The following is a 21,899-nucleotide window of genomic DNA, read 5'->3' as shown; positions in this document are numbered from 1 at the left end:
ATAATGAAGGAAAGATAGATGACTTCTCCTAAACCATACTCTAACAACCACTCTGCTCTTAAACTGCAGCTCTGACTTATTCAAGCATCTGGGGGTGACAACATGTCATTCCTGGCCCGATTGCCCTTCCAGTCATCCGTGGGACAAGCTGTCCCTGCTCCCCTGACCCCAGAGCAACTCCTGCCGGCTGGATCTCAGGTTGATGAGATGGGACAAAAGGTGTGGGTCCCCTCCCCTCTCATGGCTCCTGCTCCACCAGCCTCCAGTGCCTCTTGGAGGGGATGACTTGCTGTAAGCACCCGCAAGGCCTCTGTTCCACACTCCTGTTCCCAGACGTAGCCTTGACAATATCCAGACTACTACAGAAACATCCCAAGGAAATTATGTCAATAGAGTTGGGCACTTCTGAGATTGCTATGCCAGACTAAGGACATGTACCAGGAGTCCTCCCAGTGGTTACTCTGCAAGTCCTTTCCAACATCTGGCTCAAAACACTTCCAGGGGAGGAGAGGAGGAACACCAAGAACAGGAGCAGCACCGGCTGTGCGCCAGCAGAAGGGGACGTCAGCAGGCTTGGAAGCTGGTGGGATGCTGCCCTCATGCCGGTGGGATTAGAGAGAGCAAGCTCAGGCGGCACCAGGAGGGCCAAGCTACACCAGTTGTTGGCAAGGTGAAGGGAAAGGTGCCGCACCTCCCCGGGAGAGACTCTGCCCTCCCATCCCTCCCCTCCGCGGGTCTGGGCTCAGCGGGCAGGCAGGAGAGAGTGCCCAAAGAGAGGGAACAGGGCTGTTACATCTTCTGGGTAAAGAGCAAAGAAACCTGACACCTCCAACGAAATCTATGCAGAAGTTTAGAGGGAAGGTTGGCAAGGAAAGGATCGAAAAGAACTGTCTCCTCCAGGGGAAAGGAAGGCAGAATAGGGATTACCCGAAGGGTGGAAGGAAGAAGTAGAGAGGTACAGGGATGCAGGACAAGAAGGCTGCAGAAGAAACGAGGGGCAGGGAAAGAAGGGCGTCCCGAGAGAGGGACAGCGCGGGGAAAGTGGGCGGACAAGGAGGACCAGTCTCGGCGGCCGAGGGGAAGGAGCAGGGCCTTACCTGCAGGTAGGGCTGGCCCCTCTCCACGCCCCCCACCACGATGTCGGCCGAGGCCATGCCGCCGCTGGCCGAGAGCCCGAAGCCCACGTAGCCGCGGGTGCGCACCTCCAGGCGGAGGGCGAGGGCGCTGCCGCGGCGGCCCCAGAACAGGCGGTAGGCGCCCGCGCCGTCCAGCACCGCGCTGTGCGGGTAGCTCCGCGCCGCTGCCCCGGCCCCGGCCCCGGCCCAGGCACACAGGAGCCCGCCCAGCACCAGCGCCCAGGGGCGCAGCGGCCGCATCCTCTCGCCGCGCACCAGCGGCCGCCCGTGCGTCTCGGCGTGTGTCCGGGCGCGGTGTGCGTGTGCGGGGGCTGTGTGTCTGTCTGTGTGTCTGTGCGTGTGTGTGTGTGTGGGGAAGGGGGGCCGGGTGCCCCGGTCACCCCGCCCCCGCTGCGGGCGGCTCCGCGCCGGCCCCGTCGGGGCAGCACGCCCTCGGCCGCGCTTTGTTCGCCCCCGCCCGGCCCGGCGCTGCCCGCGCCCCCATCGGGGCCGGGCCGGACCCCGCCGCGCCGGGAGCACCTGCCGGGCGCTGGCCCGGGGGCTTCTCGCCGAGATGCTCGGAGTTCGCGTTAGCGACCCAAAACCGCCCTCCTGACCGGGGCAGCGGAGGGAAGGCGGTGGACGGGAGACCTCCCCGACCTCCCGGCAACCCTAACTCCGCTGGAAGAATTCACGGGAGGAAGCCTGGAGGCAAAGGAGCGCTTCTCCACTCTCGGCCGCCTCCTCACTCAGTGCGAGGAGCGCACGGTGCGGCGGACGGACGGAGCTAAGCAGGAGATCCCCCGTCGGGAGAGTTCTTTTTGATTTTTAAAGTGGAAAACGGGGACCCCCCGCGTGGTTTGCACTGAGACGGCTACAAAAGCACATCTCAAAACCGCGCTGGCGTCCCCGGCGGCTCCGCCAGTCGGCCCGCCCGGCCATGCGGTCCCCGGCGCTCCCGCAGCAGCAGCAGCGGCCTCCCTCCCCTTGCCCTGCTCACAGCATCACCGCCGCGGCGCCGGCGAGAGCAACGAGCAGAAAGATGCTCTTGGGGGAATGCTCCCCAGCCCTCTGCAGATCTGGACGGAAACAAAAAAACAAAAAAAAAAAAACCAAAAAAAAAAAATAGCGTGGCACCCAAAACGGGAAAGTTGGGGATCACAAGAAGTCATATTGACCCTTAAAAGCCCTGAGCTTCCTTAAAAGGAAGGTATGCTATTTGCAATGTGTGTTCTTCACATTTAAATGAAAGAGAAAGAGCCTGGTACTCAACCAAAAATACATACTAATTCAGTAAAAACCGATCAAATTAGTACATAAAGGAAATTAGTAATGCTTCCCTTTTTTTGGCTTCTGCATGATAATATTTCACAAGTGTCACTAGGGTTTCTAGAATACAGCCACCCATTGTAATGTGAGGGATATATCAAAGTACAAAACAACTTTTAGAAAAGAAAATGCTTATAAAAGGATAAGCACCAAAAATCACTTGTACCTAAGGCATCATAAGAAATTAGAGGGGGAAAAAAATTAAATACTGGTGAAATGAAAGCAATCTTTAGAGGGAATAGATTAGTGTGACCGTTCTTGTAATTACAGCAGTAACTTCAAATATACAGACTGAAATTACTGACAAAACAGAAAATTGTGAGATGCTGAGTGTTTAGATTCTCCTCTACAAAATTGTTAACACCTGCAAGTGGATATGGATTAATTTAAGGAGAAATTGCAGGTGTGTGATAGGCCCTGCCAAGGCCAAAGGTGTGACCTTGGCACCTAACTGGGGGCACTCAGCCTTTTTAAAATTGTGTGCTAAAGGAGGGAGGGATCCTTAGGACAGTTCCAAAAGTGCACATTTATCTTTTCTGAGGGCAAGGACAATGAAGGAATGAAGAATGTTTCTTAAATGCAGGTTTTTTCTTCATTTTCTAATAAGACTGTGCATTATGTTCTTAGATGACAGAAATCCCTAGATAAAGTTTCAATCACATGGAGATGACAAACTCACTCTTCAAAAGAATGATTGAATTACACATCTAGTACTGCCTTTAAAATTGCTGCCTTTAAAGCACAGCAGTGGTACTGAAGTCCAGCTAGTGCTTCCCAGAGCATGCATTGTATAAGCATTTGTACAAAAGAGTGCAAAATGTACTTGAAGTACTCCAGCACTTCTCAGTTTGGTGAGGGTGGTGCTGATGACATTTTAGGAGCCTGTACACAACATGGGATGTTGCAGTACAGGGAGGGGTGATGGGCTATCCTACACAGCATGCTGGGCTGCCCAGCACAGCAGACAGAAATAGGGTTTCCCAACTAGCGTGGATGCAGATGCCATGAGGGAAGCAGGGCTGGAGATAGGTGTGCACTGCAGATGCTGTCAGAGGAACAGCTGCACACCCCCCATACGACCCTGCCCCCTGCATGTCCTGCCCCCTGCTCCTCTCACAGCACACAAGCACAGAAGGAAAACTTCAACGCACACAAACTTGTGGTTGGCTGGGATCTTCCCAGTCATTCTGCCAAAAGCCAAAGCAGGAGGACCATCTAGTGCCTTGGACACACTTCAGTATGTCAGGCACGACAAGCCAGAGTTTTGCTGTAGTGGGTCGGGTATAAGTGATGACACTCACAGGAAACAGCTGTGCTATTTCTGGGGCGCTGCAGTGGCCATGGAGGGTGGGCAGTTCCACCCAGCCCAACATGGGAGTCCTGTGCTGGCAGAGCCAGTGGCCAGGTGTCGTGGGGTGACAGCCTTTATCCCAATATCGTGTGTTATGTCTGGCAGCTGTGCCTTTTCCCCCACCCCCCCCCCCCCGGCAGTCTGGCTGTGGCAGGATGGGGAAGAGAGGAGGAGGGGGGGGGGGGGGTGTGACCAGGCACTTTTGGCTTTTGGCTTTGGCTGCTTGGCTTTTGCTAGCTGCTTGCTTGCTTGCTTGCTTGCTTGCTTTTTGCTTTTGCGCTGTTTTTTTTTTTTTTTCCTTTTTCTTTTGTTCTCTCTCTCTCTTTCTTACCCTCCCCTGAAGATACTGGACCGGCTCCGGATTCTGCGGATTCTGACCTGCGAGCTCCAGGACACCCGAAGCCTGCTAGAGAAGATTCGGCGCCCTCCACAACACAGTCTGGTCCCTTTTTCTTTTCTTGTGTTGGGGAGTGTTCTTTTGTTACTTGTAAATAAATAGGTTTTGTTTTCCACTTTGCTCCTCCGAGGAATTCCTTCCCGAACCCGGTGTTGGGGGAGGGGTGGTTGGAGGTTTGTTTTGTTCTGGGGGGCTCCCTCTTGGAGATTTCCCCTAATTTGTCCTAAACCAGGACAATAAATTTTTTGGTGCGTTGGCCGGGAAACCGGAGGCCAAAAACAGTGGAAAAAAAACCTATAACAATAATATTTTGGTTTTGGTTGTTTTGTGGGCATATTGGTGATTTATAATGTCATTTGGAGTGGAAGCTTGCCGGTTTTTCTGGTCCCTAGGGGCTTTTGAAGTTTTAATACCTTTGTGGTCCCTAGGGTTATTTCCTTACCCCAAAATAGCTCTGATGTTGTCCCTAATAAGTAGCTTTTGTAAGCGGGGGGCACTAACCAGAATAATCATTGTGCTGGCCTTATGTGTGATGATGTGTCGGATAACAGTGCTGGACTTTATTTCAGGAATGTATGGATTGTTGTCATGGCTGTGTACTCAGTTTGTTTGGGGAGAAGAAGAGGAAGGGGCTTTTCAGCCTTTGTCTTCCTTCTTCTCCTACAAATTGTTGACATCTCTATTAGAAAATACTGACTTTCCCCTGAGTTTGAAAGAAACCATCTTTCTGGCATTTAATTTATTAAGCCTTGTCTATACTGTCTGGAGTGTATATAAAATGAAAGCTGAGATTTCTAGAGGGGTTAGAGAGACTCCTGATTCAGGAGTAAAACAAAGCAGGAAAAATCTTGACTGGAGTGGGAAATGGGAATATATGGGCCAGACTTTAAAGGAATTTTCTGATCCTATAGACTGGGACTTTCCATCTGATCAAATTCAGAATCCAGTCGAGGTGGCAAAGTATTTGAGGGAGAAGTGCCATGGTAATACTAAGGAAGAAAGGATTACTGCAGTGAGCTGGGCCTTGGCGTTTGTTTACCGTACTCTGCTAGATACTGTGGAGCAGCAGATAGCAGAAAGGGAACAGGGAGATAAGTTAGCTACTATCCCAGTGACCCAGGCTGCAGCTAACATCCCAGGCTCCAGGCTAGCAGCTGAATCAGACAATAGGCCCCAAACCATGGCTGTTGCAGCTAATACAAGAGGTGGAAAGTGTAAAGAAAAGACCGATCGGAAGGTGGAGGATGATGACGATGATGCAGAAGAAGGACCCTCACCAAAATCAGAGGCCACATCAAGGGGCACAGAATCTGGAGCCAATATTGACTCCTTTTCTCTGAAGGACCTCAGAGGCCTAAGAAAGGATTACAGCCGACAACCTGACGAATCTATTATTAGTTGGTTAGTCCGCCTTTGGGATGCTGCAGGGGAGGTTACGATTTTGGATGGTACTGAAGTGAGGCATTTGGGATCCCTGTCACATGATCCTGCCATCGATCAAGGTGTGATGAGGGGGGCTAACCCTCACAGCCTCTGGGAACGGGTCCTAAGAAGCATAGCAGAACGGTACCTGTGTACGGATGATCTCTATATGCAGCAGACACGGTGGAAGACCATAGAACAGGGGATCCAACGCCTGAGAGAGATGGCGGTCGCAGAGCTCGTTTTCTCAGATGACACAACAACTAGGAATCCGGACCTGGTACCATGCACTCCGATAATGTGGAGGAAACTTGTGCGACTTGGGCCACCTGAATACGCTTCCGCCCTAGCAATAATGAAGCGAGATGATACATATGAGACTGTGCTCGATATGGCAAAGAAGCTTCGAGCGTACGCAGATGCTGTGCATGGCCCAACTCATGCCAGAATTGCAGCAGTGGAAACCCGACTGCAGAAACTAGAAGACAAAATAGAGGAGAATCATAAGAAACTCCGGGAAGAGATTAAGGAGGACCTTATTGAAATCTCAGCCGTACAAATTAGAAGCCCTGGTGTCCAACGCCGGCGCTCCTTTGATGGGGAGAGAAGGTACATCCCACGGGCTGAGTTATGGTTTTTCCTGCGTGAGTCTGGAGAAGACATGAGAAGATGGGATGGAAAACCCACCGCTGCTTTGGCACAACGGGTGCGTGATTTGAAGAGAAGAGAAAGTATAACCAAAAAGATAGCAGCTCCGGTCGCTCGTAGCCGAGATGTTAAGTATGACGATGACGATGACATGTCCGATCCCCTTGAAGGAACTTCCAAGGCATATGCCCAAGGAAAGAAGGACAATCTGGCTTAGAGGGGCCCTGCCTCCAGCCAGGAAGAGGCACGGGAGAACCGGGTTTTTTGGAAGGTGTGGATCAGATGGCCTGGCACATCAGAGCCACAAGACTATGAAGCATTGGTTGACACTGGATCACAATGTACCTTAATGCCATCGGAACACGTGGGGACAGAACCTGTTTCCATTGCTGGAGTGACGGGGGGATCACAACAGTTGACGTTGTTGGAAGCTGAGGTGAGCTTGACTGGGAAGGAGTGGCAGGAACATCCAATTGTGACTGGTCCAGAGGCTCCGTGTATTTTGGGCATAGACTTTCTCCGGAATGGCTATTACAAAGATCCTAAGGGATTTAGGTGGGCTTTTGGAATAGCTGCAGTTGAGATAGAGGGTATTAAACAATTGAATACCTTGCCTGGACTATCAGAGGACCCATCTGCAGTAGGACTTTTGAAGGTAGAGGAGCAGCGAGTGCCAGTTGCCACCTCAACAGTGCACCGCAGGCAGTACCGGACGAATCGAGATGCTGTGATCCCCATCCACAAGATGATTCGAGAGCTGGAGAGCCAAGGGGTGGTCAGTAAAACCCACTCACCCTTTAACAGCCCTATCTGGCCCGTGCGAAAATCTGACGGAGAGTGGAGATTGACTGTGGACTATCGTGCCTTGAATGAAGTGACTCCACCACTGAGTGCGGCTGTACCGGACATACTGGAACTGCAGTACGAGCTGGAGTCCAAGGCAGCAAAGTGGTACGCGACCATTGATATAGCTAACGCGTTTTTCTCCATCCCTCTGGCAGTAGAATGCAGGCCTCAGTTTGCTTTTACATGGAGGGGAGTGCAGTACACCTGGAACCGATTGCCCCAGGGGTGGAAACACAGTCCTACCATCTGTCATGGACTGATCCAGGCTGCACTAGAAGAGGGTGAGGCTCCAGAACATTTACAATATATTGACGATATCATTGTTTGGGGGAACACGGCAATAGAAGTGTTCGAGAAAGGAGAGAAGATAATTCATATTCTCCTGGACGCCGGATTTGCCATTAAGAAGAGCAAAGTCAAGGGACCTGCCCGAGAAATTCAGTTCTTGGGGGTGAAGTGGCAAGATGGACGGCGTCAGATTCCTGCGGATGTTATTAACAAAATCACTGCTATGTCCCCACCAACTGATAAGAAGGAGACACAGGCTTTCTTAGGTGCTATAGGTTTCTGGAGGATGCACATCCCTGAGTATAGTCAGATTGTGAGACCCCTTTATCTGGTTACCCGCAAGAAGAACGACTTCCATTGGGGCCCTGAGCAGCAGCAAGCTTTTGTCCAGATCAAGCAGGAGATCGCTCATGCTGTAGCCCTTGGTCCAGTCAGGACAGGACCAGATGTGAAGAATGTGCTCTACTCTGCAGCCGGGAGCCATGGTCTGTCCTGGAGCCTTTGGCAAAAGCTACCTGGCGAGACCCGAGGCCGACCATTGGGATTTTGGAGTCGGAGCTACAGGGGGTCTGAAGATAACTATACTCCAACAGAAAAGGAAATCTTGGCCGCCTATGAAGGAGTCCAAGCCGCCTCAGAGGTGATTGGTACAGAGGCACAACTCCTTCTGGCACCCCGACTACCGGTGCTGGGATGGATGTTCAGAGGAAAGGTTCCCTCTACCCACCATGCCACCAGTGCTACTTGGAGTAAGTGGATTGCCCTCATTACGCAGCGCGCTCGGATTGGGAAGTTAAATCGCCCTGGGATTCTAGAAATAATTACAAATTGGCCCGAAGGTGAAAGCTTTAGTGTCGCAGATGAGGAGCAAGAGCCAGTGACCCGGGTTGAGGAAGCTCCGCCATACAATCAGTTGCCAGTAGAAGAAACACGTTACGCCCTATTCACTGATGGTTCTTGTCGTGTCATAGGGATGAAACGGAGGTGGAAAGCAGCTGTATGGAGTCCCACTCGACGGGTTGCAGAGGCTACTGAAGGAGAGGGTGAATCCAGTCAATTTGCTGAAATCAAAGCTATTCAACTGGCCCTAGGTATTGCAGAGAGAGAGAGGTGGCCAAGGCTCTATTTGTATACCGATTCTTGGATGGCAGCCAACGCTCTATGGGGATGGCTGAAGAGATGGAAAGAGGCCAACTGGCAGCGCAGAGGAAAACCAATTTGGGCTGCGGAAGAGTGGAAAGATATCGCTACTCGGTTAGAGAAGTTACCTGTGAAGGTTCGCCATGTAGATGCCCATGTCCCCAGAAGTAGAGCTAATGAAGAGCAGCAAAACAACCAGCAAGTACATCAGGCTGCAAAGATAGGGGAGTTGAAGATAGATCTCGACTGGGAGCATAAGGGAGAGTTATTCTTAGCACGATGGGCCCATGATGCCTCAGGCCACCAGGGTAGAGATGCCACCTATAAGTGGGCACGAGACCGAGGGGTGGATCTAACCATGGACAGTATCTCTCAGGTTATTCGTGACTGTGAGACGTGCGCTGCCATTAAGCAGGCCAAGCGACTGAAGCCCCTCTGGTATGGGGGGCGGTGGTCTAAGTACAAATACGGGGAGGCCTGGCAGATTGATTACATCACACTGCCCCAGACACGCCAGGGCAAGCGCTATGTACTAACCATGGTAGAAGCCACCACAGGATGGTTGGAAACCTACCCTGTGTCCCATGCTACAGCCCGTAACACTATCTTGGGCCTTGAGAAGCAGGTCCTTTGGAGGCACGGTACTCCCGAAAGAATTGAGTCGGATAATGGAACTCATTTTAAAAACAATCTTATTAATACTTGGGCTAGGGAACATGGCATCGAGTGGGTATACCATATCCCCTATCATGCACCAGCTGCAGGGAAGGTGGAAAGGTACAATGGATTGTTAAAAACCACCTTAAAGGCATTGGGAGGGGGGTCTTTAAAAAACTGGGAGCAGCATTTGGCAAAGGCTACCTGGTTAGTTACCACTCGAGGTTCCACCAACCGAGCGGGTCCTGCTCAGTCTGAGCTCCTTAATATAGTAGATGGGGATAAAGCCCCAGTGGCCCATGTCAGAGGTTTGTTGGGAAAGACAGTATGGATCAACCCTGCCTCGAGTACAGACAAACCCATCCGTGGGATTGTCTTTGCTCAAGGACCAGGTAATACATGGTGGATAATGCAGAAAGATGGAACAACACGGTGTGTACCCCAGGGAGACCTGATTGTGGGATGAGACTCATATATGACTGTCATTGTTTGTTGAATGTGAGACAGAAGGAAACTGTAAGTGTCAAAGGTTTGAGCAAGTAAGATGAGAGGAATGCGTAAGTGTCAAAAGGTGTGAGTAAGTGAAATGAATGTTTTTTATTGTATGTTCACGATATGGGATAAGGGGTGGAGTGTCGTGGGGTGACAGCCTTTATCCCAATATCGTGTGTTATGTCTGGCAGCTGTGCCTTTTCCCCCACCCCCCCCCCCCGGCAGTCTGGCTGTGGCGGGATGGGGAAGAGAGGAGGGGGGGGGGGGGGGTGTGACCAGGCACTTTTGGCTTTTGGCTTTGGCTGCTTGGCTTTTGCTAGCTGCTTGCTTGCTTGCTTGCTTGCTTGCTTTTTGCTTTTGCGCTGTTTTTTTTTTTTTTTTCCTTTTTCTTTTGTTCTCTCTCTCTCTTTCTTACCCTCCCCTGAAGATACTGGACCGGCTCCGGATTCTGCGGATTCTGACCTGCGAGCTCCAGGACACCCGAAGCCTGCTAGAGAAGATTCGGCGCCCTCCACAACACAGTCTGGTCCCTTTTTCTTTTCTTGTGTTGGGGAGTGTTCTTTTGTTACTTGTAAATAAATAGGTTTTGTTTTCCACTTTGCTCCTCCGAGGAATTCCTTCCCGAACCCGGTGTTGGGGGAGGGGTGGTTGGAGGTTTGTTTTGTTCTGGGGGGCTCCCTCTTGGAGATTTCCCCTAATTTGTCCTAAACCAGGACACCAGGGCATTCCCGTTCCATGGCTCTGGAACTGGCACCAGAGTGCTCCTGAGCTTTACTTTGCCTATGCAGAGAAAATTGGCATTTTGGAGACTGAGAGTTGGAATGGAAACAATGCTTGAATTCTTGAAATCTCCTATGGGACTGAATGATTTTGTCTGTGCAGAGCTCAAGGGTCAGTCTGCTGCTTCTCTGCAGCTCTGAAGTCTGTACCTCCCAAATCCTTGTAACTTTCTACCCAGACCTGGTGGTGATGCTTTCCTGTCTTCCAGCGTTACACACACTCAGCAGCACTGCTCACCCCATTGTGATGGCAACATTCACACCAGTACAAGTGCAGGAATAGCAGTCCTATTCCTTTCCAATTTTCAGCAAATATTTTTTCAATAAAAATAAATCATCAAAACAGTTTTACAGAGATGCACACTTGATCTACAAATACTGTGACAAAACCAACCTTTTTCAACTTGCTGCTATTCATAATCCCAAGAACAATGCTCATGCAATAAAACTTCCCTAGTAGAAGAGGCACTTTGTGGGTAGGGCTGCAAAATTTCCAGAACTCACATTAAGAGACTTTGGCAACTTCACCAGAAATTCTCTGCACCGTTAGAAGACAAAACATATGCAGAAAACACAGTCTAAATCATTCTAAATCTGATCTTGGCCTATAAGTGATGCTGCTGGCAGGAGCACAGGGAGACATCAGGTTACCACCCTCTCTGAACTGAACCTCCTCTTCTGGAGGAAGGCAGTCACCTAACCAAGCCCAGAGAGATTCAGCAAGTTTTTTTCTTTTTAAAAAACTCTTACTACATTACTAAATATCAGCTTGTCCATTGCTCCCTCAAACCATTGCATGGCATGGTTCATATACTGAAGTACTGATTAAAAAGTCAGAGAATCATAGAATGGTCTGTGTTAAATATTGGCTAATTCCAACTCCCCTGCCATGGGCAGGGCCACCTTCCACTAGACCAGGTTGCTCAAAGCCACATCCAACCTGGCCTTGAGCACATCCAAGGATGGCGCATCCAACAGCTTCTCTGGGCAAGCTCTTCCAGTGCCTCACCACCCTCACAGGGAGGAGGAATTTTCCCCTAATACTTAATCTAAACCTACTCTTTCAAATTGAAGCCATTCTCCCTTGTCCTGTCACTTGTAAGAGGTCGCTCCTCTTCTTCCTTCTAGGCTCCCTTGAGATACTGGAAGGCCAATATTAGGTTATCTCTAAGATGCCTCTTCTCTAGGCTGAACAATCCAAATTCTCTCAGCTTTTTTCTCATAGGAGAGGTTCTCCCTCTCTTGGATCAGCTTGGTGGCCTGCTCTGGACTTGCTCAAAGAGACCGATGTCCTTTTTGTGCTGAGGACCCCAGAGCTGGATGCAGCTCTCCAGGTGGGGTCTCACCAGAGCAGATAGAAGGAAGGAATCCCCTCCCTCACCCTGCTGCAGCCCAGGATACAACTGGATTTCTGGGCTGAGTGCACATTGCTGGGTCATGTCCAGCCTCTCACCCACCAGCACTCCCAAGTCCTTCTCAGCAGGGCAGCCCTCAGTCTGTTCATCCCCCAAACTGTGTTGATAGCTGGTGCTGCCTCAAGCCAGATACAGCATCCTGCACCTGGAATTCTTAAACCACATGAGATTCCCTTGAGCTCACTTAAACTTGCCCAGATCCCTCTGGATGACATCCTGTTTTTCAAGTGTGTGCTTCTCTACTGTTCCTTAATGAGTCAATTAATTATGAAGATTTGGCCTGATCATGGGTAGTTACTATCACTTGGTTTATCCTTGCTGGTGTATCCTGGCATTGAGGTGTTCTTGCTAGAGACCAGTCCAGCAAGAGCTGTGTGTCCCGTTCATTTGCAGGCAGCAGGATTTCTCAAAGGCATACAAAGGTTAGGTTTCAGCCTATTTCTGATGTACCCTGTACTATGTGGCATGCTTTTAGTTAGTTGCCTGCTGCTCTTACACAGTTTACCTTCCATGCAGGAAATTCATGAATATTGAACATTGATTTGATACTAGCAATTAATGCAAAGTCTTATAAAAAATTTTGTAAAGTAGATAGCCAATAGCTACATCATCTTTCTAATAGAGGGCAACAAGAATTCTGCTCTCACCTATGAAATGTAAATTAATCACCTTTTACTTACCTTTTTAATGTAATTATTTTTATCATTGGATTGATCTCCATGAATCCAGATTTTGACATCAATGCAATGCAAAAGGGTTAGAGAAGCATCTTGCAGATCCAGCTGGAAGCTTTTTACATTGGGGTAATGCCTATGCAGAATAAAACCAGCTTCACTGACAATCCAGTTTGTGTTCGATGTGGACAGGGAACTTAGAGAAGGAAAGGTTTTGGGTTGAACTGGATGTTGTCTTTGGAATGCTGAGCCAGCAGGATGGGTTCCTAGGGAACATTACTGCCAGCACAGGTAGAAGGGGTTAGAAAACTTTTCTGTCTTGATCCAAGTCCAGTGCTTCAAGAAGAGCAAGGTGGACACATTCCACCCATGCCTCTGTCAGCATCATACATTTCCTCAGGCACACATGATAACCCGGCTGCTCTCAAACAAGTTTTAAAGTATATATCTTAAAGAAAAAAACTTCAAATTTTGTTTGTTGTCTTAACCTCCTAAACTAAGTGAAAGGACAAAGCACCATGCTTATTTTATTAATGTTGATTAAAGATGTGCTGGGGAGAATAGCAATATAGCCATGTAAATGTAGCAGAAATTGTGTATTGGTTTTTTAAGCTTTATTCCCACCTTGGCCTTCTCCTGCTCCATTTCCCAAATACCTGAAAATTGTTTTTACATTTTAAAGTGGAAAATGCCTACAATTCAAGTGATCACTGTAAACAGAGTAATTGTATGAAGGTTTTTAGAAATTTTTAGTTCTCATTCTATGCATTTTATGTCCTTGTTTTGAATTTTTCTTTTCTTTTGCAGGGAGCACTAGAGAAGAAGACACAGTTGGCTTTGCTTTCAGTTACACATACTGAGGAGATGCAAATTCTTCGTATGAAGTGATATACATTAACCACCAGAGCTGGAAGCAAAGTTTGAGACCAGTGAGTACAGAGGTGAGCCATTTCTACCTTTCTTTCTTGATTCAGTCTGACTTTGGCTCAGGTTAGGATAGTTTTGGATCTTTGCTGTGCTACCTACAATCTGCATTTTAAAACTTCTGTTAATCTCAAGCTAGTACAAATAAAGACTAGTTTGCTTTCAGCTATTCTTATGATGAGTTTGGACTCATGTCTGTTGAAGTTTTAAATTAATTGCCTGAGGAGACAAAAATAAAATCATTGTTAGAAAAAGACTATTTATCCAGCCCTCTGCTCAGGGCAAAAGCAGACTGATTTAGCTTTCTTTTCCTCATCAGCAGGCTGGTTTCTGCAGACGTTGCCAAATTTCCAAATACCTTGACTCAGGTTCATAAAAAACTTCTTACTTCTCCTGGGAGAGAAAACTGGAGGGCAAGAGTTTTATTAGACCGACTAGAAAAGCCAGAAAGCTTTATAGCAAAGAGTTTCTCATTTCCCTTGGTTGTGGTTGTTGTCTTTTCCCCTCTTTTACAAGCACTCTGCAAGAGGAGGCACTTAGGTGCAGTGTAATCCTGGGCACTGATTCATAGCAGCTCCCACAAGTGGATACCTCAGCAATGGCATTTCTATACAGGTCTCCTCAGGTGTGGGGAAGAATTAATTCCCTTTCATTTGAATTAAATCTAATTTCAGGTTTTTTACTTTTCACTGAGTGTATCTGCTCTGATGCTGATGTTCTGTGAGGTGGAATAGCTTTTAACATATGTACTTTTAAGGATAAAGTACCATTTTAAAATGGTTGCTTATGCTTCATATATATCTTTGTTAAGGTATTTACAATTCTAGCTGTCTGTCCATCTGCCACATAGGACATAGTTTAAATGCTTTTTGGCATTAGATATTAGATACAGAGATCTAGATGTATAATATTTACATATTAGGAAAAAAATTCTTTATTGTGAGCATGTTGAAGCACTGGAACGGGTTGTTCAGAGACATGGTGGATGTCCATCCCTGGAAGTGTTGAAGGCCAGTTTAGATGGGGCTTTAAGCCAACTGATCTAGTGGCAGGCATCCCTGGCCATGACAGAGGTGTTGAAACTAGATGATCTTTAAGGTCCCCTCCAACCCAAACCATTCTATGGATCTGTGATCTTTGCTGTTTGCTCCTCAGCTGTTACCAATATCTGGGAGCACTCTCACTAAGGTAAAACCAGGAAGCTAAGTGCATTTCACATTTCCAGAACTCATTAAAAATTTTTATCTGAGTAATGCACTTCCCAGGTAGAAATTAACTTTCTGAGACCACCTAAGCCAAACCCTGACTCATAGGCAGGATCACCTTTTTCCTGTGGCAGACCTGAGAGGTGTCTGTCTAGCCTTCCAATTATGATGTTTATCAGTGCAATTCTTTTTTTATCTTCTCCTTTCTCCTTCTCCCTTTGGGTAGAATTAACTCTGATCCATCATCATTCCTCCTGTTAGAAAGCTTTGTTAGGTGGCTGATCTTGGAAGCAGCAGCTTAGGCCCATGACTGCTGTTCTGCACCTTATGTATTTATTTGACTGTGTGGGAGCCAACACGGCTGCTTTCGGAGGGGAGGAAGGCACTTCCTGGCCCCTACCTCTCACTGCCTTGTTTTCTGTCTTGATCTAGTTCAGAAAGCAGCTGGTGGATATAGATTTTCAGCCAGCTCTTCATTCTCTTGCAACAACTTGATTTTTGCAAGAAAATGAAGAGCATCCTTCCTGTGCAGCCTTCACAAAGCTCAATAGGCGTCCAGTATTCTAAATCTAGATGAACAGTCTCTACACTTTTTTTTCCCAATTGGACAGATGGATTCAGAGAGCATAATTGGCCTTTGGGTTTAGTTTCCCCCTCTTGTTTATAATGTTAAAATTAGCAGAACAAACACAAAACAGAAGGCGAGCAGGAGGAGGAACTTGGGGCCTTTGGGGGCATGTGTTGCTCTGCAGAAAGGGACAGCATCCCCATGCTCTACGCCCTGTGCAAACAGCCTCCTTAGCCAGTCAAGCCTATAAATGCACACAAAAGCCAAAAATGTATCAGTTAGAGGGTGCCAAATCTCTGCATCTTCTGGACAACCACAGAAACATTTCCCACAAATTAAGATTAGCTCGCAGTTACTCCGTCTAAGGAAAATGTCTCCAGAATTTTTCGACGCAGCAAAATATAGAACCCAAACCTGTTTTCACTGAAGTCAGTGGTAAGTTTCTAATGCAAACAGGAGAAGAAACCTTTCTTTTGAGAAGGAGGATGTTTTTTGGTGGAAAAAAAAATACCCATCTCTAAAACTTTTAAGCATTTTGATGAGCTTTTTTTACTTTGAACTGATGCAATACATTTTGTTCCTGCATATAAAACACTCCCATCCCCGCCCCCAGGCACTTACACACACATAAGACAGCTTGTATTAAAGCAAAGAAAATTCTGTTGAAATGTGGAGCTTATAAATGAATATGTGCATATAAAGTGTACATAGGCTGAGGGATGAGATTCCTGCCTGCTGATTTGATAGTGAGTCTAAAGTAAGATTTCCAAGAGAAATCTTGGAAATTGCCATGGAAATGGAATTTTCCATCCAATGGCCATGGAAATGGCCATCATGAAAGTGTCTGGACATTACTCTTGAATTTTTTGAGTTGCTTGTCATGGTCATGGATGTTTTTGTCAAGTTTACAACCTAGAATGACAAGCACTCTTATTATGAAAGTGAAAGGAATATGACAAAAAGCAATTAAATTAAAATCCCTAAAATATCACCTATTGACATTGGTTCAATAACATCCAGGGATATTCCTTGAGAAGGAATAAAAAAAATGCAGAACCAGGAGATCAAGTGTTAAAAAAATGAAGCCACAGGTATATGATAGAAAATGTAGCCTGAAGGCTGTGATGCTGAAAGAGACTGACCCTTGGTATTAACTTTTGGTACAAAATCTGGTGAGCAGGAACTTCCAGTGTGAAACAACGAGACAAAGTAGAACTGGCTCTGCCACCAGGGAAGAAGACAAGCATTGCTGTGCTGTGTCCCCTCTGCCAGGATCCACACACTGAAAAGGCAGCTTGATGCTCAGTCTGGTTATTTAAGAGTTACTTTAACAGAATTATTTATACATTTGTGTTCTTAGGCTTTTATAAAAAAAGCTATGTTGAGGATACACTGTTACCAATACATATTATTTTACAAATCACTGACATTTTTTCAAAGACACTATGCAAGTCCTACAGAAAAACAGTTGATATGACGGACAGATTTCTAGAATTTTTGAGAAAGTTGAACTCCAGACTACTGCAGATTTTTCTTCTAAACATCAGGAGAAAAGCAGTTGTCTGATGCTCCCACATGAGCACTGCAGTGCAGATTTGCAGCTGCCTGACATTCCTAGGCACCAACATTTTCAAATTAGGGCTCACTTCACCAAAGTTGGAGTATTCCAAACATAACTAAACAAATCTTTGCTTGGAGCACACAATACGAATCCAATGAATGAATACATGTGATTTCAGTTTTTGGTGATGACAGGTTTGTTACTATACCCATGAGAGTGTAGCCTGAAACTCAGACTTATATAAGCAATCTTTGGACATGTGGCTGTACCAGCTGAACTCAATAACCACAGACTATTTGTGGGGACTTCTGGAAGGAGCTGTAGTCAACACTTTCTGCAGGTGATACCATTTGGGATCCTTGCTTGATTTACAAGCACCTTGTAAATAGAAAGTTCTTCCCCAGTCCATGATTTCTTTATGATACAGCATTTTGAAGACAAGTGATGTTTTTATACATTACTCTATCAGGAAAATAAGCTTTTTTCTTTTTCTTCAATCAGCAGGAGAAAAACATCACCCTAGTGAGATCAACATTTTCTCCTGGCAGCATAACACTCTGGAGGTCACATATCTGGACCCATACTGGTTCTGCTTTGGAAACTCCTCAAGCAGTTTTAGTGCTTTAGAGCTCCTCAAGGAAAAAGTGAATTCAGCATCTTTCCCAGACCCTCTAGAAGCTGGAGAAGGCAGTCACAGTACACATCCATCTGTGGTCACAACCTCAGAAGGCTCATTTGATACCAATGCTGTTGTTGACCCCTTTCCAACCTAGATACACAATGTGTCATTTTCAGTAAGTAGTGCCATTTCACAGACTTTAAATCAAAATTGTTTAGGTTTTTGTTTAGCTTCATTCATCTCTCTCTATTCTTACAAGCTTGACATTGCAATAGCCAAAATCTCAGTTTTCAATTAAATAGAAGGTCTACATGTGATGGATTTTAGTTTGTGGGTGCTGTACTGCAATTTCATAGTGCTAAGTATAGACCAGAGTCTGACTCCTCAGCATTTTCAGGAGCATCTGTGTTATTTTAGCACCATACTCTTGTTATCCCTGGTAGGATGTGAGGTTTCAGTCCAAACCCAGACTTCCCTGCAAATTACTAGTTTACTGCTCACAGCCTCTTGTCAGGGTTGTCTCTGTGAAGTACGTCGCTGCTAGCTCAAGGGATATCCACAGTCACCTGTTTATTCTTCCAGAAAACCTGCATCTGAACTAATAATTTAAAACAAAAGTCTTTCGGGTTTTCCAGGTTACATCTGCAGGTCTTGGGCAGATCCTGCACTGTGTGTCACCAAACCTTACTTTTACATCTGGTGGAAAATAAAGCTGTCAGTAGAGTGATTAGTGTGGAGCTTGTCCAGGTTGATCTGATCTTCTTTGAGGGAGAAGCCAGCCTAAGTAGGAATGCCACAGGATCTCAGACTCTACTGCTAGGATGTTGCCTGAGTTTCAGGATGACACTCTGGGTTTGCTGATTTGCCTTGTTGGTTTGTTGGATTTTTAAAATAATGATTTTCCCCAACACTACCTCAGAAGCAGCACAGTTCAGAGGTGCAGTTGTCACATACGTGTTCTCATCCAAGATGATTCCCATGCAGCAGCCCAGACTAGCCCCAGTCCTGTGCCATCCTGTTAAGTCTTCTTCCTCCCCTTGCCCACAGCATCTTTCACGGAATAAACACTCAAGTTACCTTGGCACCCATTAAAAGCAAATCAGTACTATTAGCACCATAATGACTAATGGTCATTAGGCACCACTCAGCACAGTGGGAAGTATCCTGTAATGAGTATCCATGGAAAATTTTGCAACCCTGCATAAGTAGAAAGAACAAAATAAGAAACTCCTAAAAGGAGCTTGTGTTAGAACTGGGTTAAACAATTTTTAAACAATTTGTATTCTCCTTTCTCATTTTGATTTACAATCCCCATAAGTCTTTTTTTCTTCATCAGTCAGATAAAGGAAATTTTATCAGACAAATGGTTTCCTGGTAAAGTATTTGATAATGCTGTACTTTTTGCCTTCCTTAAAAGCTTTTGGTCTGATTTTGTTAAGGGCCTCATCAAAAGATCCTCTGTGTACCTACATGGCAAAACCTAATGAGGAAAGACACAGCACTTAGCTGAGGAACCTCCTCCCTTCTCCCTCTCGAAACAATTTCAGAAGACCAGCTCAAATTTGTGTCTGAGAAGAGAAGAGAAGAGAAGAGAAGAGAAGAGAAGAGAAGAGAAGAGAAGAGAAGAGAAGAGAAAAGAAAAGAAAAGAAAAGAAAAGAAAAGAAAAGAAAAGAAAAGAAAAGAAAAGAAAAGAAAAGAAAAGAAAGGAAAGGAAAGGAAAGGAAAGGAAAGGAAAGGAAAGGAAAGGAAAAGAAAAGAAAAGAAAAGAAAAGAAAAGAAAAGAAAAGAAAAGAAAAGAAAAGAAAAGAAAAGAAAAGAAAAGAAAAGAAAAGAAAAGAAAAGAAAAGAAAAGAAAAGAAAAGAAAAGAAAAGAAAAGAAAAGAAAAGAAAAGAAAAGAAAAGGAGTTCAGTTGCCTGATGAAAATATTCAAGGTGTCCTTAGCATCAAAGGGCAGCAAGTCAGATTAGCATAAGATTTTACTACCTCTTCCATACCAGCCATAGTATTTTGTACACACCTTTCAAATTATATCAGTCTTGAAGAGTCATGTCCTTGCATTCCTTTGGGGATTGGAATCATTACATACAAGCAGAGAACACAGCTTGGGGCAGAGTTCTTGTTAGAAACATCCCAACAGAATGGAACAGGAGTATTGGAGATATGATTTCGGTGCAAAGGAATCGTGTTGAAAAGCAGAAATTAACAAACTTTCATAGGGGACTTCTCATATTTCAACAGCACCTTCCTGGCAGAAGAGATGAGACATAAAAGTAATGACGAACAAAAAGTAATTAAAATACAACACCCTCTGACTTTGCAACCTCAAGGATGTTATCAAGCCAAACATATTTATGCCTTCTTGAAATTTTAAATATGATTTAATAAAATATCTGACTTGTAAAGTGTTTAAGTTTTTGAGACTGACGTACATTTGTCTCATAACAATTCATGCATAGCCAAACTGAATTATGGCTCTATATCTCAATTTCTTTATATTACTATAATGCCACTACTTTGGTCTTCTTAATCCTTTTGCAGCCCTTCCTAACGTGTCCTGGAGGGCTCCAGCCCTCTTTGCATTTTTACTCCAAATGTAGCCCTCTCAGAAAACAAGAAAGTAACTGGCAAGTCAATAAAAGTTCACGGAATTGACCACTTCCCTAGAGTCATAGCCAAAATGACTCCACCAAACTACTGAATTCTCAGGAATCAAATGAAATACAACATGCAGAACAGCTTCTGTTTTTCCCCTCCCAAAGCCATAAAACAACAACGGCAAAGACGGTTTTTCTGGCTGTAGAGAAGGCCAGTTTCAGAAGACTATTCATAGAAGAGTAATTTCCAAAATTTGAGACATCTGTACAGTCAGCCACCATTTATTGCCCAGAACAATGTTGCATAGTGTTATTCAGTACAACCCTCCACAGTCACCTCCAGTTTCTCAGACCTACAGTTGTTACATTTGTTTCTGCCCTTCTCTGTAGCACGAGCTATAGAAAGATCCTTTTCTGTCTCCCCTCCTCATCCTGTCCTCTCCTCTCAAATATTTTTCTTACTTTCATTTAGTCTTGTGGTCTCTTTGTAACATTTCTGGGTTTTCAGAACTCTTCTAGTCTATGTGCATGACTTGCAAAATATCCCTTTAGACTTTTTTTTCTTTTTTCTGGTAGAGCTGTGTTTGCAAATGGATGAATCATAAACTTCACAATTTTCTTTTTTTTTTTTTGAGAAATAATTTCTACCTAAAATTTAACTAGAGTGTTTATGGATATCTTATGTCCAAGGGGAAAGAAACTTGAAGTCAAACTTCTGTGGTCCTGGCAATGTTCAGAAGTAAATTTGGGACTGGGGGTGGGGAGAGGAGATGACAGGAGGGTTGTCTTGCAAGGAAATGCTTGGCTCACTGGACACTTGCCTTTTTTCAGGTGCAGTTCCATCATAAAATTAGGACTGCAGGGATTAAATAACAAAAAAATCTCACTCCAGTATCTGCTAGAATAAACGATCTGAATTTTTATCTTTACTGTGAGGAGAGTGATAAGATCAAGGCTATAACTGGTTGAGAAGTTCATGGAAGTTTCTGAATTGATGATGTCAAATTGCTCCATCACTGAATGCCTTTGACACTGAGTGAACAAAATGTTTGTTCCCAGCCTAGAACTACTGACTTGTACAGCAATCATGTAGCCAGCCTAACTGACCTTATTTGCAGAGAGTCATCACAGTGGGGTGAGCACTGCCTTAAAGCAGAGTTGGTTCTGCCTGTACAGGCTGCCAGGGCAGCAGAGGAAAAGTTGCCAGTACAAAAGGCAAGATCCGGAAAAGTCACGCAGTGTTGTTATTTTAAAAAATTACTTCCTGTTTGGGTGAATTGACACAAAGATCTAATTATGCTTATTAGAGAGATTCCTCTGCCCGAACCAAAGTGCAGATGAGACATGTGCCAAAGTCAATAGTACGGATTTTATTTAACAGTAAATATCAGGTGGAGAGAGATAGAGAAATAGAGGAGAAGAGAGGGTGAGAAACAGATTAAGTAGGAAGAGACACCCCACCCCCACAGATCCAGTGGCATTCTGTTGCTCCTCTTCACCCTGCTCCCAGTGGGGGCCCCAGGAAACATGGAGTTTAATGGATTATTATATGTTCAGGTGTATGCAGGAATGCCCAAGCACCTCCTCCCCAGCAGTTAACAGACCTCTGGTGGAAGGCCTCAGGAATGAGTCTGAGGGTCTTTGATGATTTATGACCCCTTCTAAGACATGAGAGCAGCCTCCTTTACAACTGAGCCAAAACTCCTCAAACACCCCAAACCTCTCCTCCCCCTCAGCTGGTAGGAGAGTGAGTATACCTGGCCTTAGCAAATGAGCCTGTGGGCTATGGCCTCCCCCTGCCCCAAACAGACAGAGCTGATTTTCAGGACAGCTGCTGAATTGACTTTCCTTGTGAATACATTCTTCTCCCCCA

At 45.8% G+C, this 21,899-nt stretch overlaps 1 protein-coding gene and 1 long non-coding RNA gene across 2 annotated transcripts in view; one reads left to right on the top strand and one right to left on the bottom strand.

Moving 5' to 3' along the window:
• The window catches only part of MOXD1 (monooxygenase DBH like 1), a 50,175-nt gene extending 48,350 nt beyond the window's left edge, over positions 1–1,825 (bottom strand). Inside the window, exon 1 of the mRNA XM_074537801.1 lies at positions 1,098–1,825. Within this exon, the coding sequence (XP_074393902.1) occupies positions 1,098–1,376 (279 nt within the window). The 5' untranslated portion in view covers positions 1,377–1,825. The remainder of the gene's footprint in view (positions 1–1,097) is intronic.
• LOC113460079 (uncharacterized) lies at positions 421–18,995 on the top strand. Its single transcript, XR_003381771.2, has 3 exons — positions 421–1,103; positions 13,361–13,494; positions 18,870–18,995. It is a non-coding gene; the product is annotated as an uncharacterized LOC113460079 (long non-coding RNA).
• The last annotated feature ends 2,904 nt before the right edge of the window (positions 18,996–21,899 follow it).

Source organism: Zonotrichia albicollis, chromosome 3, assembly GCF_047830755.1.
Source record: "Zonotrichia albicollis isolate bZonAlb1 chromosome 3, bZonAlb1.hap1, whole genome shotgun sequence".
Lineage (NCBI taxonomy): Eukaryota > Metazoa > Chordata > Aves > Passeriformes > Passerellidae > Zonotrichia > Zonotrichia albicollis.
This window is presented reverse-complemented; position numbering and strand designations above follow the sequence as displayed.